The 18,111-nt window shown below is 38.8% G+C and overlaps 1 protein-coding gene across 1 annotated transcript in view; it reads left to right on the top strand.

Annotated features, from left to right (window-relative positions):
• Positions 1-17,663, top strand: part of foxn1 (forkhead box N1) — a 49,712-nt gene extending 32,049 nt beyond the window's left edge. Inside the window, exons 6-8 of the mRNA XM_051931450.1 lie at positions 3,427-3,634; positions 6,243-6,740; positions 15,681-17,663. Coding sequence (XP_051787410.1) covers positions 3,427-3,634; positions 6,243-6,740; positions 15,681-15,964 — 990 coding nt within the window. The 3' untranslated portion in view covers positions 15,965-17,663. The remainder of the gene's footprint in view (positions 1-3,426; positions 3,635-6,242; positions 6,741-15,680) is intronic.
• The last annotated feature ends 448 nt before the right edge of the window (positions 17,664-18,111 follow it).

An 18,111-nucleotide genomic window follows, 5' to 3' on the forward strand; every position in this document is an offset into this window, starting at 1 on the left:
ATTGGCCACTTTATCAACATGACAGATCAACACAGACCCAAGTTGTGTTAACTTTTTCAGAAAAGGCTCTGCTTCCAAAGTAGAAAACAGCTCTACATTGAGAAGACAGATGTCATGAACTCTACAATATCACTGCAAAAGTCAGTACATTACAATAGTTGCTTACACTGTAAAAATGAAATTGTTCTCATTTACTTGAACATAGCCTCACTAACTTGAATAAATGCAGGAAAAAAATCAAGCTAAGCTGATGGGCAGTAATAACCTACCTATTTTCAGTGTGCATTCTGAAAGCCATTATGTATTGTTAGCCAAAAAGGTAAAATCTAGCCATTACAGATATACTGTATATGGGGTTCAGCCAAAGTAAATGCAGTTATATGCATTTAGTAAGATATATATATACAGTACTGTATGTTTCAGCCACATATCCCAAAAAAATAACAGAAAATACGAGGCACAAGTATCACAATCCTAATTGTGACTAAAGCAAAACATACTGTCATGCTTGGGTCACAAGGTTGCATAGGTTCAATGAGGGATTTCAAGAAACAGAAACTTTATTCGAATACAGCATAATAAAGCATAAAGAATAAAACAGAGGATGTCTAGGGTAAGAGAGACAAGGCAGTGAGACAAAAGGACAGCTGCAGTGCGGACTTTTAAATGTTTGAAGCCCCGCTCGAGATGCAGACTGAGGAGACCTAAATAGCTTGTCTCAAAAATTTACAGGGTATTAGTAAAGAAGTCGCAGACCTCCGATATCTATATATATAATTCACTAAGTCGCCGACAAGTAAGACACCCATGGTGCACGCAGGATGGAGCCATGCCCACCAACTGTAAGACCATTGGATACGACAACAACTCACAGAGCCACGCCCACCAACTCGGACGCGACGACTCGGAAAACATGGTGTCATTTATGTTTGTCTGTGCTAGAGTCCACATGCACCTCTGAGCCACGTTGACTGTTCATAGAGGCATGTTTCTCGCGGATGTGAATCGCTGTATGCAGCGTCTAAAACAATTTGTGAGGGGTATCCCATGGGATCCTTAAAACAATCCTTTAAAACTGAGGTTAAAACATAATGAAGGAAGCAGTCGATAAAAACCAATAAGCCCTGTGCCTCTTTTTCATTAGCGTCTCACCTGCTTCACCGATGCAGGCCCTGCAACAGTCGAGACCCTCTCTCTCAGCAGCTGACCTTCTCTGTGCCTGACTCCACTACTGTCAGTCGGCTGATTAAAAATGGCCTTTTGAAGGGGAGCTATGGACCCGCTATACCGCAGGAACATATTGCCTTCGAGCCTGCTCTCGCTCATTCTAATGTACCGGCTTTCTCTCTCTCCTCACTCGCTCGCACACTGCACAGGGGAGAAATGCCCGCAGCACGACTCCACCCAGAAACTGTTTCAGCCACACTTCCACGCCCCTCGCTACGCTGTAAGCGTGGTGATTATTTATTTAAAAATGGCCTTTTGAAGGGGAGCTGTGGACCCGTTATACCACAGGATCACCTGTGACATTGCCTACACATTGTTTTCCTTTTATTTCTGATCCCGTCGAGCAGATCAGACACCCAGGCAAACAACACTGAATAATCAATAGATGCAACTACTTTGCCTGCCCCAACTCCTCACCTAAGTCGGTTTCGTCTGTGTTCAGCAGTGTTTCCCAAACTCGGTCCTGGTGAACCCCTGTGGCTGCAGGGTTTTGTTCCAACCAGATTCCTAATCATTAATGCCGGTGAAACTCATCCGGGATAAGTCGGTTTTTCAAACGCAGCCGTGTAGCAGATTAGTCTAGCAGACTAGCTGGATGTAATAATCCGAGATGAATGCGCGCTCCCGCGCTGAGTGAAGAGCCAATGTACTGTAGATTGAGTCTAGAAAACATGATCAGCAAGTCTTTAATAGGCTGCAACAAAATTATGAAAGAACGGGCGCATTTTTTCACACAAGCTGTGTGTGTGGGTGTTAGTTAATTAGTTAATTAGTTACTCGAAGGATTTCAAGATTTAATATGCACAAGCGGTAACACTGCAAAAGCAGCCCAAACCAGAAAAGACGGCTGGCAAAAAGTGGCCGACAAATTAAATGCGTGTGCATTGTACTTACTGAAAGCAGCGTTAAGGATTTTGCAAATATTCATTTTTTTCCCTCTGCTTAAAAAACATTTAAAAAGCGGCGTGTTTATGCGGCGTATACTACGCCGCGGGTTGGTACGCAGCGTGTAAAACAGTTTGTTTGTCGCGGATAATTTGCCTTTTATTTTTACACGAAGACAATTTCCTGTTAGATTGGCCTTTGCGATGACAATTAATATGGCACAGGGCAAAACTTTCAAAAAGATATGCATGTATCTGCCAAAACCAGTTTTCAGTCACGGACAGTTGTATGTTGCTCTCTCCAGAGTTCCATCTTTTCATTCACTTACTGTTGTATCCTCAAAACCACCCCTTTTAGACAACTGTGTCTTTCCGGAACTGTTCAGCCGTCAATAAATTATTATGCGGCGTTTGCCTACAGGAACACGTGCGAGCGAGTGTGCGAGAGAGAGCGAGCGACACACACACACATACAGGCGCGAGAGAGAGAGAGAGCACTGGACGCATAAGAATAATAATACTTCATTACATTGATATACCGGTGTTTTCAGTATTCAAAGCGCTATCCGCACAGGTAGGAACTGGGAAGCGAACCCAAAATCTTCCACAGTCTCCTTACTGCAAAGCAGCAACACTACCACTGTGCTACAAGGCAGTTAAAGAATGCACTGGGCTCGATTTTGTTTTCACTTCTGTTTACAGCGATCGGGTCGTAGTGTGCATTATTGCAATGTTACTTTTCTTGGTGCCTTATTACATTACGGATGTTTCACATGTTCGTTTTTTTCCCTGTGCTTAAAAGAAATTAAAAAAGTGTTTCTCAACTGTGAATCCGGAACAACTCAGTACGCAAGCTATATTAAGCATCAACAACGAAGACTCACTACACCTTAATGAACAAGAACTGAAACTTATCCCTACCGACAAAGTAACTTTCACCAACGTGGCCTCTATCGTCACAGACGATCTCGCTTTCAGTCACGGACAATTGTATGTTGCTCTCTCCAGAGGTCCATCTTTTCATTCACTCACAGTGGTATCCACAAACCCACCCCATTTGGACAACTGTGTCGTTCAGGAAGTGTTCATCCATCAATACATAATTATGCGGCGTATGCTACGCCACGGGTTGGCTAGTTCAAGTAATTTTCCTTGACAAATAGATTTCTTTGCTCATTCATTGACCTATCAACACATTTTCAGCTTCTCATGTTCAAGTAATCCTTTGTTTTTTTTTTTAGCATTATCCTTTCTTGTCCTCCTGTTTTGATGTTTTTCCATAACCTATGTTTCACCCACCTTTGCCCTGATACAGACAGCCCCAGATGGATGGAAGAACTCTGTCCGCCACAACCTATCACTGAACAAGTGTTTTGAGAAGGTGGAAAATAAGAATGGCAGTTCATCCCGCAAAGGCTGTCTTTGGGCACTGAATCCCACCAAGGTTGAAAAAATGCAAGAAGAGCTGCATAAATGGAGGAGGAAAGACCCTATCACTGTGCGCAAGAGCATGGCAAGACCTGGTAGGTAGCAGACTAAGTACATCTTTAGCTACAAAAATAACACAGCCAAAGTCACAATAACAATGGATTTAAACAAGCACTGCACAGTGTTGCTACTGTTGATCACAGCTCTAGCCTGCTAGTTTCAGATTGCACTCTCTTTTACTATCTGTGAGTAGGTGCAAGTTCATCTCTAGTCTTTTGCATGTTAATTGGCCTAATATGACTGAGACTGAGTGCACTGTCATGTCCAGATTTCAGGGATAATCTCTGGCCTCAAAAACATTACATATTGGAATAAGCAGATGTTTGAAATGGATACATGTTTCTTAAAAACAAGTGCTGTAGAAGGGAAATTCTTTTGATGGATGTTGTTTCATTTTAAGCAATGTTTATGTATTTCATTAAAAATTATTGACCTGCCAGACTTTAGATTGGTACCAGAAAATATATTTACCAACTCCTTTTATATACTGAGCTTTCTTAACATTTTTTCTATTATACCATGGAAACCAAATGTTACTCATTTAGTATTGTTCAACACTAATCTATACAAAAAAAAAAACTCAAACTCATGTTTTAATTCATTGAAATGTATGCATAATAAAATTAAATTTCTTCCACAGACTAGTGACACTAGTGAAATATCGGCAAAATATAAAGAATGAATCTTACTAAGATAACGAATATATACATTAAAAATGCAACGGAATTTAAAATAAACACATATGCAGCTGTGAGTGACTACTGAGCAGTCTTAGGACCAGTGGATAAAAATCCTCCCCAATGTAGTGGTATCAAAGCTAACAGTCCTGTATAGTTTGCCAGAATTGAAGAGAGAAAAAAGTGACTGTGTGGCATGGATGAAGTCTTTAATAATACTATTTGACTTTCTACATCAATGTGTGCTGTGCATATCCTGAGCAAAAGGCTGCAGTAATATTCTCAGCCAACTCTTATCACCCAGTAATGCTTTGTGGTCCAGAGCTGACCAGATGCATTTACAGAACGTAATGGAGTCAGTAAGGTTGGACTCAGCTCTGTGCCTGTATAAGTCGGTGAGCATAGAAGGAAACATCGAGGCCACCCTTCAACATCTGAGGAAGTAAAGATATTGTTGAGCTTTCTCAATTATAGCTGAGGTGTTGTGGCCAATCCAAAAAATGTAAACAAATCATGGATTATCAAAGAGCACAGCAGGGACTTCAGTATACTACAGTGTGGGATGCCTGTGTGAAGAATTCAAATGGAGAAGTGATGCTACCAATCTGGACATGCTGGGTTTACCATTTAGGAAGTTCAAAATCCAGCTGTGCAGGTTGAAAGTAATAAGTCTAGAATCTTGGTGGTCAGCTTTGATGGTACCACAACCTTAATGTTGTAGTCCATACACAATACTCTGGCATAGCAGGTTTATCTTCCAGATGTACAAGAAACAAGGCATCATCCCACTGAATGCTTGTGACAATGTGCAGTATTACGCTTATTCTGTCCCAGCAGCAGCCTCTTAAAGAATATAATCACGATAGACATAGATAGATAGATAGATAGATAGATAGATAGATAGATAGATAGATAGATAGATAGATAGATAGATAGATAGATAGATAGATAGATAGATAGATAGATAGATAGATAGATAGATAGATAGATAGATAGATAGATAGATAGATAGATAGATACTTTATTAATCCCCAAGGGGATATTCATATACTCCAGCAGCAGCATACTAATAAAAACAATATATTAATTCCATTAGCTTGTAAAATAAGTATAAAACATGTGGCACTGCAGGCAAGGCTTGTTTCTCAGGATAAAAGTGGGCCTAGACAATATTAAGTTCATTTTGGCATGACAATTTGTATACAATTGTACGAGACTTTGATTTGTAACCTTTCCTAAGCATCTAAATGCCAATACTTTATGGGCACAAAGATTGTTGCTGTATTAGTTTCCAGTTTGTCCAGTTATTGAATTTTTGCTTCTTTAATTATTTTCCTGAGCTTTTATTTACATTTCTTGTAAGTTAATATGTTAGTTCAGGACTTTATTAAATTATGGGCGTCACTGTTAATCCAGAGTTTCTGATTAGGAAATGTATTCTTTACTTTCATAATACAAGTTCATTCCAATTTACAGAATTGAACAATCCAGCATATTTTTTCACCCTCTTTGTTTCATGTGAAAGCGAAAACAATACATTACATACTCTTCTAAATTAATTAAAAAAAAAGAAAATTATTGATTTTAAGAGTGAGCACTGAACCCATTCTATGGTAGACCTAAAAGGTATAACCAGTTGTTTTTAGCTTAGTGGCATCCACCTGTTAGAAACACACCAGTCTCTAAGAGATTCCCTTGTTGCTCTAAGGCCAAGTGCTGAGATTAGTATAAGCATAACACTGCACATCATCCTGAGGGCACTGTTTCTTCTTCTCTCTGGACCAAGACAGCTACAACACAGAAGACAGAAGGCAAAACTGTAAATCATTTTCATTTTGATATTTGAAAAGGTACAAGAGAGGTATGTTTTACTGCCATAGTACAAACATATGATATTAGCCAATATTTGAAAATACACCTACAGTTAAAGTAAAAGTTTTAATATGTATCTTTATTTTCATTTCAGAAGAACTAGACCGGCTGCTTGGAGAAAAATCAGATAAATACAAAGTCTCCTCTTCTGCCTACACCAGCTCAGCACATCTCTCCAATACACATTTGTTGGTCCAAGATCAACCTGAATACCAAATTCAGTCTCCATTCCCATCAGCACACATTTCCAGCCAGTCTATCACATATTCAACGAACTCCAGATTAGGGTCCATCTCTTTCAGTCAAAGGCCACACTACATACCGCCTCCTCCTCCTCCTCCTCTGCAGGGTATAGGAAGCATTCATACCAGCAGACAACAGCTTTCTTTGGGTCAAACTGTCCATGAGTCATCTCATCCAGGATCCTTGGACTCTCCTCTCCTCACCTCGACCTTTCCAGCTCAAAGTGTTCCAATGCAGGCTGAATACAAAGTATGTGCAGGTCAGAGTTTGAAGGAACTCTTGCCAGATGGAGATCTTGGCAGCGACATTGACACCCTGAATCCCAGCCTCACTGACTTGGAATTGCAGGGTAAGGGACATGCAGTGTGTCTAACAGTTTGTTAAAGTATATTTGTACATAGTGCTTAATTGTAAGTAAGACATCATGTACACATGGGTCAGATCGGATACAGAGCTGTTTAATTTTTATGTGAATAACAAAAGTCTACACACCCTGCTTAAACATCAGCTTTTGTTCATGTAAAGGCTATAATCACGACAAATCATTCCAGACTTTCTCCCCATCATTAATAAGATTGTGTAACCAGTAAATGCAAAATATTAGCAAATAAAACAAAAAGCAAAAACATAATTTTTGTTTCCACTTTACCTGGTCACTCATGGTAGCAACACAAGCTCACAAGATACTCAAGAAAGAGAATTCCTACAGAGTTTCTTAGGTCAGCTACTTAGTCTCCTGTGAGCACCTTGTACACCACCCTTGGATCTCAGGAAACATTTTAACTACATGCCCAAACCACCTTAACTGATGTGGAGGAGCAGCAGTTCTATTCAATATCCTTAAGAATGGCGAAGCGCCTCACCCTATCATAGTGTACCCAGCAACCCTGTGCAGAAACCTGGTTTCAGTTGCTTATACTCATGATGTCATTCTTTCTGTTACTATACAGACCTCATGACCATAGATGAACATGAGGATTTAGACTGACCAGATATTTAAATGCTTCATCTACAAATCTGCTATAGCTACACCAAGTAGTTGGTCAATATCATGATCACTTCTACACCTACTCATGAACAAGATCATAAGGTACTTGAAATAATCCACTTGGGTCATGTACTCATCCACTACCTGGATGAACAGGAAATTCTTCACCAGGAGATAAACATGACTGTTCCAGTGAACACCAGATATCACACTCTGATGAAGACAAGGGTATATCATTATCATTTACAAATAGCACAGATGAAACCCTTTGGTTTTCAAACTGAATATCCTGCAAACTGCAAGTGCAGTTGGATATCAAAGCAACAGGCCTGGAACTTCATATTCCTATAGCAACTTCCACAATATGACATGGGTATTTTTGGCCTGCCAACACCTCCCAGTCAAATCTAAAGAATCTACACCTAATATTTGACACTGACAGCTTCTCTAATTGCTGGTGTCCACCAACGGGTCCTAAGATTGCCACCATGACAGGTACAATAAACCTTTTGGCGACAGGTCCTTGCAGCTATCTCATCCGCTGAAGTCTTGGACCTGATGTCCCTGACCTTTTCCTAGATGCAGGAAAAAGCTCCTGCAGTGGAGAAAGATAAACTTATTCTGAAGAGAGGCATAAGTTGGTTATAACTTGAAAATCTATGCAGGCCTCAAAAGCTAAAAGACAGACCTGCTATCAACTTCACAGCTCAGTACCAAAATATGTGGCCTCACCAATTTAAGATGCCTGGCCACTAAACAAAAGGCAGGTTTACTGCTCACGTCTTTTGGTGCACAATGTCAATCCAGCACTGGGCAAAAAAGAAAGAGACAAATATATGTGACATTTAGAAGAAATAAGTTTATGACCTGAATAGTACCAATCAGAAAACATAATCGTACTAATGCAATATTATTTGAAAACGAACAGCATTAGATCAGGTGTGAATTTATACTGGCGCTGTTAGTTGGAGTCAGATCAGAAGGTGGGGGAAGGGGGGTAGTGCGAGGGAGAGCGTGAACGTGACTGACAGAATAAGCTTATTCAGTTTGAGCAGGAGCACGCAGGTGGCCGGTTGCTGTGTGCTAAAACACGCCTGACTTGGCAGCGATCAATGCACATATACTGTACAAGGCATGCACGGGGGCCACTGAGAAAAGAAGAGTGTTCTTTGCTTACCTTGCAGAGGAACTTTATTGTCGCTTCTTACAAGAAAAGGCGATGGATAAAGCAAAAGAGGATGCAACATCGACAAGCTTCTGTTCCAAGACCGCCGCTTCCCCCAGCCCCTTCAGTGTAATAGTAACCACAGCACAGAGAGAAGTGTGTACATTGCAACAGGTACACGTCATAAATGTAGAAAGGACGGTCCTTGGGTGTGTGGGAACTGTTAACATTTGAATCTGATGATTGCATTTAGCGCTGAACTGACCTCTCTGTACTATTCTTTCCTTTGCATGTCCTGGAGTACAAAAGAAACAGCACTATCCACCAAAATGTTCAGACTGCATGGGCAAGATCGAAAAAAAAAAAAACACAGTCACTGATTACAAGCGCAAGAAAGCATGCGAATGAATATGAATAACGTTGCATCAGGGTCACAATGTTTTCCGAAATGTACAGGTCATAAAATGAGTTATTCCAAATATCATATATACCTACTGTATGTCTCTGTTTTTTTGTCAGTGTGGCTTTGACATCATGGACCATAAGGTGCATACATTTTCAGTGTGAGCTGGAACACTCAATAAAACTGAATAAAAAAAAATTCAAGTAACAGTGAGATACGAATAAGGCAGATTCACCAGTGTCAGCTTTTATCCCTCCAAATCAGAGAATTTCCAGTTCCATTGTCTCAAAATACCACTCACATCTACAGTTATTCCCATTTTCAGATAAAAAGTAACTGCGTCAGATCTGGGGCGGGGGGTGGGTGTTGTATCGTGATCGTAACAGAGAGAATAAAAGTGAAAAAAAACCCACTAACTTTTACAAGTGCTATAAATTTACACTGGCTGTTACAGACACAAATCAAATGTATGTTATTATTGTGTAATATTAACAATAAGAGTAGCTCACTACTCAAAACGGTAAATTTGTGGGGGAGATGGTTTCGAACTCACGACCTCTGGATTATAAATCGGCAGTTCTAACCACAGCACCGCACCATGGAAGCTCTCGTATTGTACGTGTACCTTTTGTGAAAGTGTTTATTTGATATTTGGCCATCAGCCTTCACACATTATACAGTTCATGTCTACATTTTGTCATTTATTACTAAAACATGAAAAACGTTTCTGTTTTAACAATGTGTTTACATAGGTTGTTGTTGACACAAAACATACATCAAATTATTTCCCCTTACAATTCTGGATAGCTCACTCCCACATAATCAATCAAGACAGGAACTGGGAGAACTTCTTGCCCATTCTGTGGCGGTGGGGGGATGGTATAGCAGGCTGCTTGCTGCTTGGGCTTATCGACACATTTACAAGACAAAAGAGGCTGACAGAGAGGTGCGAAGGGATTTAAGGTGGGCTGGATTTACGAGTTTTTTCATTGGCTCGGGTAATTCTAGTGTTAAGGGACAATAACTAAACAAAAGTTCTAGACATACATTTAATTTTAATCAGATCACAGTTTAGTAAGCTTGGTATATATGTTTTAACATACACAAAGTGGTGGCACATCATTAGGATTTTTAGAGCTCAGGGTCTAAGCCCCCTTGTGATTTTTGCATGCAGTCTTACCCGGATTATCCAAAAAAAAAAAATAATACAAAAAAGATGGGCCCTGGGGGTGGGGAGGTTAAGGGGTTACATGGGATGGAGTTCCCCCTTTTAAGTGGTGCAATAGTCTATATCCAATGTATAAATTCAAAGAGCATTCTCCTTTGCCTTTCGTGCTATGATCAGGGACTGAAAAAAATAGGACAGACAAAAAGATCAGTCTTAATGATATTATTCTTGCACATTCCTGAAAAAAGATCAGGAGTTTTGTGTAATAAATCAGGGGCTGAAATCTCTGATTACCCACTCCGTACAACATTCCTGACTCATGGTGACAAGGTCAGCAAGTTCTCCCCACGAATGTCAGTTGATTGCATACTACATACATGCTTAATCTCTCCATCATTCATGGAGGACCTGGTGTCCTTGCTATTTCCTGCGGGCTGTTGCGTGAGTGCAAAAATTTGCCCACAACAGCCTGGTTGTGCAGAAATCCAAATTTTATAAGATCTAGGCGACTATACTTGAGATTCACCAGGCTGTACTTAACAGTGACAAACATGCATATAAACAAACACACATAATGAGCACTGAAAGGGAGGGTATACAGCCGCTGCATCTGTGTGCGCTGCCACTCAATTAAACAAACACCTTACAAATATCTCGACAACCAGTTTGGGTCTCTCCAATAGCGCAACCTAAGAATAAGAAAGAGAGAGACCACCTATGATTAAGAAGTTTAGATCTACATCCAATCAAGTACACAGAGGTAAATACAACTAAATTTGGTCGGTATTTTTCAGCCTCCCATATAAATTCCAGCTCCTTCCACACTACCGAATTAGCATTTGACATACCAACAACCACTTTCCACTGTCATGGTATAGTATGGGGTTTGATGAATTCTTTCCTGTCACTTGACTGGCACTGCACTTGACCCTTACCTGTCTTGTGGGCGAAGAGCCCAAAAGATGGTTTATACTGCTTTTTTTAGGCTGAGCTTCACACAGGAACCTGGTATCCCTGTTTCTGCAAAGTTTCTCTAAGATCTAAGTAGAAGATCAAATTATAATTTGTTGTTTGTCTCGCCCCTATCCTTGCCCTGGGTTAGTCTATCAGGAGTACATATTTTGATACAACATTGCCTTAAGGATCATTGAGAGATATAACCTCCTACCACCACTAAGTCAAGGTCACAATCCTAGTGGGGAAGAAAAAATATAAAAAACACACTTTAGTTTGTTTAAGCAGCCTTGGCATTGATTACAACAGTAAGTCTATTTCTGACCTGATTTGCCTTGATTTCAGCCCTCATATCAACAAAAGTAAAAAAAAAAATCATAAAGAGTGTGTTAGATATTGATGTTAACAATACAAATGTGTGAGTGTAAAACAAATTACACTGGTCAACAAAAGAAAATATTTTTTGTCCCAAGGGTAAAAATGCATGAATCTTATAATAGCGTTTACGTGTATGAGTGGTATGACAATAAAGTCATTGACTTGAACTGACTTGACTTGAATCCAAGTCAAGAAGAAGATTTTTGAGTGCTGTGCAACTTAAATTTTCATCCATCCATCCATTTTCCAACCCACTGAATCTGAACACAGGGTCACGAGGGTCTGCTGGAGCCAATCCCAGCCAACACAGGGCACAAGGCAGGAAACAATCCCGGGCAGGGTGCCAACCCACCGCAGGACACACACAAATACACCCACACACCAGGGCCAATTTAGAATCGCCAATCCACCTAACTTGCATGTCTTTGGACTGTGGGAGGAAACCGGAGCGCCTGGAGGAAACCCACACAGACACGGGGAGAACATGCAAACTCCACGCAGGGAGGACCCGGGAAGCGAACCCAGGTCTCCTAACTGCAAGGCAGCAGCGCTACCACTGCGCCACTTGAAAACATATATTTACATGCTTATTAATATAACACACATATAATGTAAAACTTAGCTGTTTTTGATTCTTTGCTTTACTTTGCCTCAAGAACATTTCTCGAAGAAAAAGTTTGGTATTTTTCAAATCAAAAGTAATTTGCCACATGAAACTGTGTTCAAAAATAAAGCATATTTTCTAAGTTATAAAAATACCTGGCCTACTGTTGCATTGTATAATGGACCTAATGGATACTAGAGTCCCAATGTGAAGAAAAGTATTAAAACTTCCTAAATAAGTCTGCTTTGAAATAAGAAAAGTTTTTAAGTAAACTGGTGTTCCATGTTTCTGAGGGATGCTTGTGACAACAAAAATAAACTGAAAATAAAACATTTTAGCACAGATTCTTGGTACTATTTTCTCGAGGTAAAAATATGTTTCTTGGTCACTTCGCTCCTTGCAGGGGTTGTCGGACTGGAGTTATGACAACCTGTGGTATGTTGTGTGTGCAATAAGGCAGATGGATGTGCCACAAACCAATTATCAATTTTTTTAAATGCATGATGAACTGCTTTTGCTGAGGATATTGTAATAAAAGAGGCAAGGACACTGTTTCTGGGTAAAAACTCATTGACATTTACTAATACCAATCAATCCATAAATGCACAGGGAGAACATGCAAACTACATGTAGAACATGACACTGTAAGGCAGGAATGACAGCTCTGTGCTACCACTCTGCTTATGCAAGAAACATCTATGCTAAATTTACTAAATTTCAACATGATTAAACTTAGGGGAATTGGTGTTGCAAAACTGCCTTGTGTGTGTGTAGGTTGAGTATGTGTGTTTGCCCTGCAATGGACCGTTGCTCTGTCTACCTGTTGTTCCTTTGTTCCATCCATCCAATGCTTACTGAGTGTCAGCTGCTGCCTACAGAACCTGCCCTGGATAGTAGAGTTAAGAAGATGAATGGATTATTATTAATTATTATTATTATTATTGTGCTTAAAGCAGAAAAAACATATGAATAGATTAATAGATAGAAGATACTGATGACAACAATTATGAAAATAATTATTATTACAACATTACAATTGCACCCTGGATCGTTGGGATAGGCTCCTGCTGTCCTTGCAACCCTACCCTGGATAAGCTGGTTAGGAAGATGGATGGATAGATGGTTTATTATTATTGTGCCTACCGTAGAGAAAAACATAAATAAATTAATGGATGGAAGATATTCAGGATAGCATTAATAATAAATGAATGGAAGATATTCAGGATAGTAATAATTATTATTATTATTAGGCTGCTAAGTGATAGCGCTGTAATCTGGCAGTGACAGAGAACTCAGTTTGTGTTTCAGCTGTTTCCTGCATAGAGTTTGCATGTTCTCCCAAAGTATTCCAGTTTCTTCCCACACTCCACAGTCCAAACACATGCAGATTAGGTGGATTGGCATTGGTAAAATGGGCCTATAGTGTGGTGTGTATGTGGGATTTTGTGTGTGTGCACCCTGCGATGGACTGGCACCCAGTCTGGGGATTTTTCCTACCTTGCCTCAGATGCTTGCGGAGATAGACTCCCGCTGTACAAAGACCCTGTCCTAGATAAGTGGGCTAGGAAGACAGATGGATGGGTGGATGTCGTTAATGTCAGTTTAGTTTTTGTCACTTATTACATGATACGCACAAGCTCAATGTTCTCTCTCAGTGAAGCACATGCCTGCATTCTCAATCCAGTGCCAGCAGGCAGTATCTTTGCAAAATAAAGAAAAATGTTCATATAGTGAAAGAATATAAGCGATTGCATGATTTTTTTAGTTATTATAGTCTAGTTGTCTACAGAACTGAGACACTAATTCTTACCTGGACATCAAAATTCAGTGCCCCTAACAGCACTGGGCAAATACTTTCCAAGGTGAATTCATGCCCTTGGATCCAAAAGGGTGCCATGGAGAATAACAAACTCAGCAAAAAGGCACAAAGCCAACCTACTTTAAAAATGTCTGAATCTCAAAACTCTGGTTTGCTTTTCACATTTTTCCTTTTTAAAATGACAAGGATATGCTGTTTTGCAATATGTGTGTAATCTCAAGACATAGGTCAATACTTCATAACAAATTTGGTAAGTTTTAAGGCTTTTCATCACATTGGGACTTCAGTATCCTTCTCCTTCATTATAAAATATACAAGATGGCTAGTTACTTTTTTTAATTTATAAAATATGCTTCACTTTTGAACACAATTTCATGTGGCCAAACTATATACTGTACCATGATTGTGAAGAAATTTGAAAAATATCAAACCTGTCCTTTACTAGTACAGCAATACTCAGAAAAGCATATTGGGACTTCATTTGCCTCGGTAACACTTTGTCCCTTGTTGGAAATGTCTTGAGTAAATTGCTTGCCATGTTCATCATTGACTGCAGAAAGATTTTCAGGGAAAAAATGCAAGTGAGAGTCAAAAAATGAATTTACAGTTAAGGTACTGCACAGCATTGTTTGGCATGACTTGAGAATATCACTCACTGTTTCAAGATAGATTTCAGCTTTACAATTTCCCAAAAAATTTCTGCAGACACATTTGATTCTCTCCCAAGCAGCTTCCATATCTTTATTCAACTCTTCTTCAACACTCCCATCTTTTTCACTATAGAGGAATGCTTTTAAGATGACCTTTGAGGAGTCAATCAACCAACACTATCTATCCACAATGTGTTCATGTCCAATAATATCTATCACTTAATTATTTTTTTAATATAAAAATAATTATTATTTTTGATGAAAACATTAAGGTTGTACCACAAGAAAGTTAAGCTAACAGAAAAACATCTGACTTCATATTTGGATTAAACATTATAAAGTAAAATAAGATCATCTGTCACAATCCTTGGGGCAAAATTGTTGTTGACCAGTGTTATATAGGAATATAACTATTGATTTTTATTTGAATGTTTTATTTATCAATTCCTGAGATGTTTCTTCTCCACACATACCGATGCCTAGTACTGTGAATCACTCCACTAACGGAGGTTTTTGGACCTTAATCTCTCAATTATTTAAGTAACCTCCCAACACTTAATCATATCTCTTTAATTCAGTACAAAATTCTATTTTCATGTGTTTTTGACATCAGCCTCCCTTTTCTTTTTCTTTTTGTAAAACGAGTTCTTATAACATTTTGCCAGGTTTTGTCTCATTTCCACCCTGAACTATTACTATTTTTTTTAACTCAATCGGAAAACTAATTTTTGCTTGTACTGTCCACATCTCTGAATCTAACTGCAATCCTTCTTTAAACATTGTTAGTACTGATTTCTGTCATGCTGCACTTGCTCAAGGCATCCACATCTGCCAAATCTTAATCACTCAACTAGAGGGCAAGATGGTGTGCACAAAAGAAAGCAAAGGCTCAGTGCAGGTCAATAAATTAGCTTTACTGTTCATATGTGAGAGTGCTTATATAGAGGTGTATACGTTTGTGAGTGATAGGACACACTGTTTGCATGCCTGTGTGTGTATCACAAGTTTGTAAAGGATGTGAGTATGCATGCACATGTGCTGAAGTATGAGTGAAACAACCAAAACCTCCAAGATGTATGTAGGAGGTTTGTCAATAAAACCTACTTCAACCGCAATGTTTAAACTGCTCCCACAGTGCATTTTTTTCCCCCAAAAAACAGAAAACCTATGGGAGGAACTGAAAGACGACAGCCTGAATCTTGACCCACTGGTCATTATTTCAACTACTCCTTTTATGCCTGCAGTCAGCCCGTCCTGTTTGGCCAGCTGCCCAGAAGATAGTGGCTGCTCCAGTGCTGACCTAGTGACGCCAAACTTTGAGGAGAAGCCCAGCCTATCTGACCTGCACATTACTGGAATCTACTCAACTACCTTCACTAACCTTGACAGCATCTCCAGTGGCTACCTCTCTACTTCTGGCAACACCACGATACCTCTTTCTTGAATGCAGATTGGATAACACATCAAGAAGTTAGCATTTAAAATAATCAACTGGAGGATTTTGGGGACTACTAACCACCCACTGATTCTCACAGATACTAATATACTGAAATACAATAATAGCTTGAAATCATGTGTTAAAGCAATACATTTCTAGGAGTGTTACTGTCAACCAAAGCCATGGTGTTCATCTGTCTTTAACTGGTCTTGAAAGCACAGTCATTACAAACAAGAACTCAAAGAGGAGTAGAAGCACATTTGATTATCATGACACATTAAAATTACTGATGCTTAAATCTAACTCCCCATCCATTAATGACCAAACAGTAACCAGCACAAACTAAACAGCATGTCACGACTAGGACTCTGCCCGTCACATGGACTCTGCCCGTCTTTAGAAAGACGCTAAGGTAAATATTCTCACCTAACTCCTTTTGAATCCTGGTTAGGGCACTATTTGAGTGGAATTTGCAGATTCAGACCCATTTACACAAAACTTTCCTTAAGGACTCTTTTTATGTCAAGAGCTCCTCAAGATGATGTTTATCTCACGGGTTATTTTAAATTAGTATGCTAAAGTAAACCAAAATGGATGGTGTACAATCTAAAAGTACCCATAGTTACTCACCTCAACAAACCTGACCAAGAAAAAAGAAGGGATACCTTTTAAAAGGATAAACTTCAAATATCAAATAGTCTTGTTCAAATGTTTAGACACACCTGGCCAAATTACATGTTTTGTTGCTTTCCTAAAGAAAAAATAAGTTAGCACAGCCTTTGCAGGGAACAAACTTAATGTAAACACAACATACTTCTGCAAATGTAATGCACAATTACTAATTTAACAGATTGGGAAAAATGTGGCATGACCAAAATTACTGCTTATTTACTAAATATAACAAACTGGAAAAGAAAATGTGGCATGCACAAATGATTGGGCCTCCTTTCAGTCAGTTCTTAATAACACCCTCTGCGACAGAAAACACAGCTCAAATGTAATCTGACCAGAAGTCATCCAAATTTTTTCATATAGCTGTATCATAATTCTAAATTCACCACAAAATGAGATTAAATGAAACTGTGACGAATTATTCTTAAGGCATGACAATGATATTGATTTTCCCAAATCACCTTACCGGCTTCAACCCAATGTCTCCATCTTTCCTTTTTATGAATCCCTAACATCCACCCACAACATTTCAGATTTGTCAGGAGATGAACATAATGATATTTGACACATTTTGGAGATGTATTTCGTCTCATTCTGGAATGGTACTCATTCATCTAGTTTTCAGTATTTGACCTTTAATATTTCCAGGTATCAGTGCTATCCCTGGTGAGTTTTTCTTTTCTCTTAATGTGACCAAAACATTTCAGGTTCAGCACAAACATTAAATCTCATCTAAAACTTTGATTTATTAAAGCATGCACTGCAGAGTGCTGATGGTTCAAATTTCACAACCAAATACTGATACTGATAAGACAATCATTTTAAGAATGTAAATGTTTGTTGTTAATTAATTTGATTAGCTCAATTATATTTTCTCATCTATCTTCACATAGTATTCTCCTTATTTTGAGCACAAACCCAGAATTTGTATTCTCTTTTTTATCTTTATCATGGATTTTCAGATTTTCTTCATTATTTCAATTAAAATACATTGTTTTTACAAGGAAATAAAATAAAGATTAATAATGCCTCCATCCTAGGCAAAAATATAGTTCTGAAATAATAATTTTTTTCTTTCCTATTACAAATCAAATAAATTTGTAAAGCCCAACTCACTGGCAGAAAGAAAATCAGAATAAAGGATAAAAGCATCCTCTGAGTAAGAGCAAATATTAGGAACATCTGAAGAACGCCTTACTGTCCAACCAGCCTACAATTTGCAACCAGAGAAACAGAAGAAGAGTGAGGCCGGAAGTGAGAAAGGGAGTGCCTGATGGTATTTGGTAGAGCTGTCAGCTGGACATTGAATTTGAGATTTTATTTATGAACTGTAAAAAAAACCCGAATTAAAAAAAAAAAAAAAAAAAAAGGTATTCAAAAGACTAAAGAATTAAACTTGTAATCACAGTTTTAGTACTGCAGCATCCTGCCACCTGGTTAATTACTACATCTCCTTTAATAACCAATGTGTAAGGTTTAAG

The sequence above is a fragment of the Erpetoichthys calabaricus genome, chromosome 8 (genome assembly GCF_900747795.2).
Source record: "Erpetoichthys calabaricus chromosome 8, fErpCal1.3, whole genome shotgun sequence".
Lineage (NCBI taxonomy): Eukaryota > Metazoa > Chordata > Cladistia > Polypteriformes > Polypteridae > Erpetoichthys > Erpetoichthys calabaricus.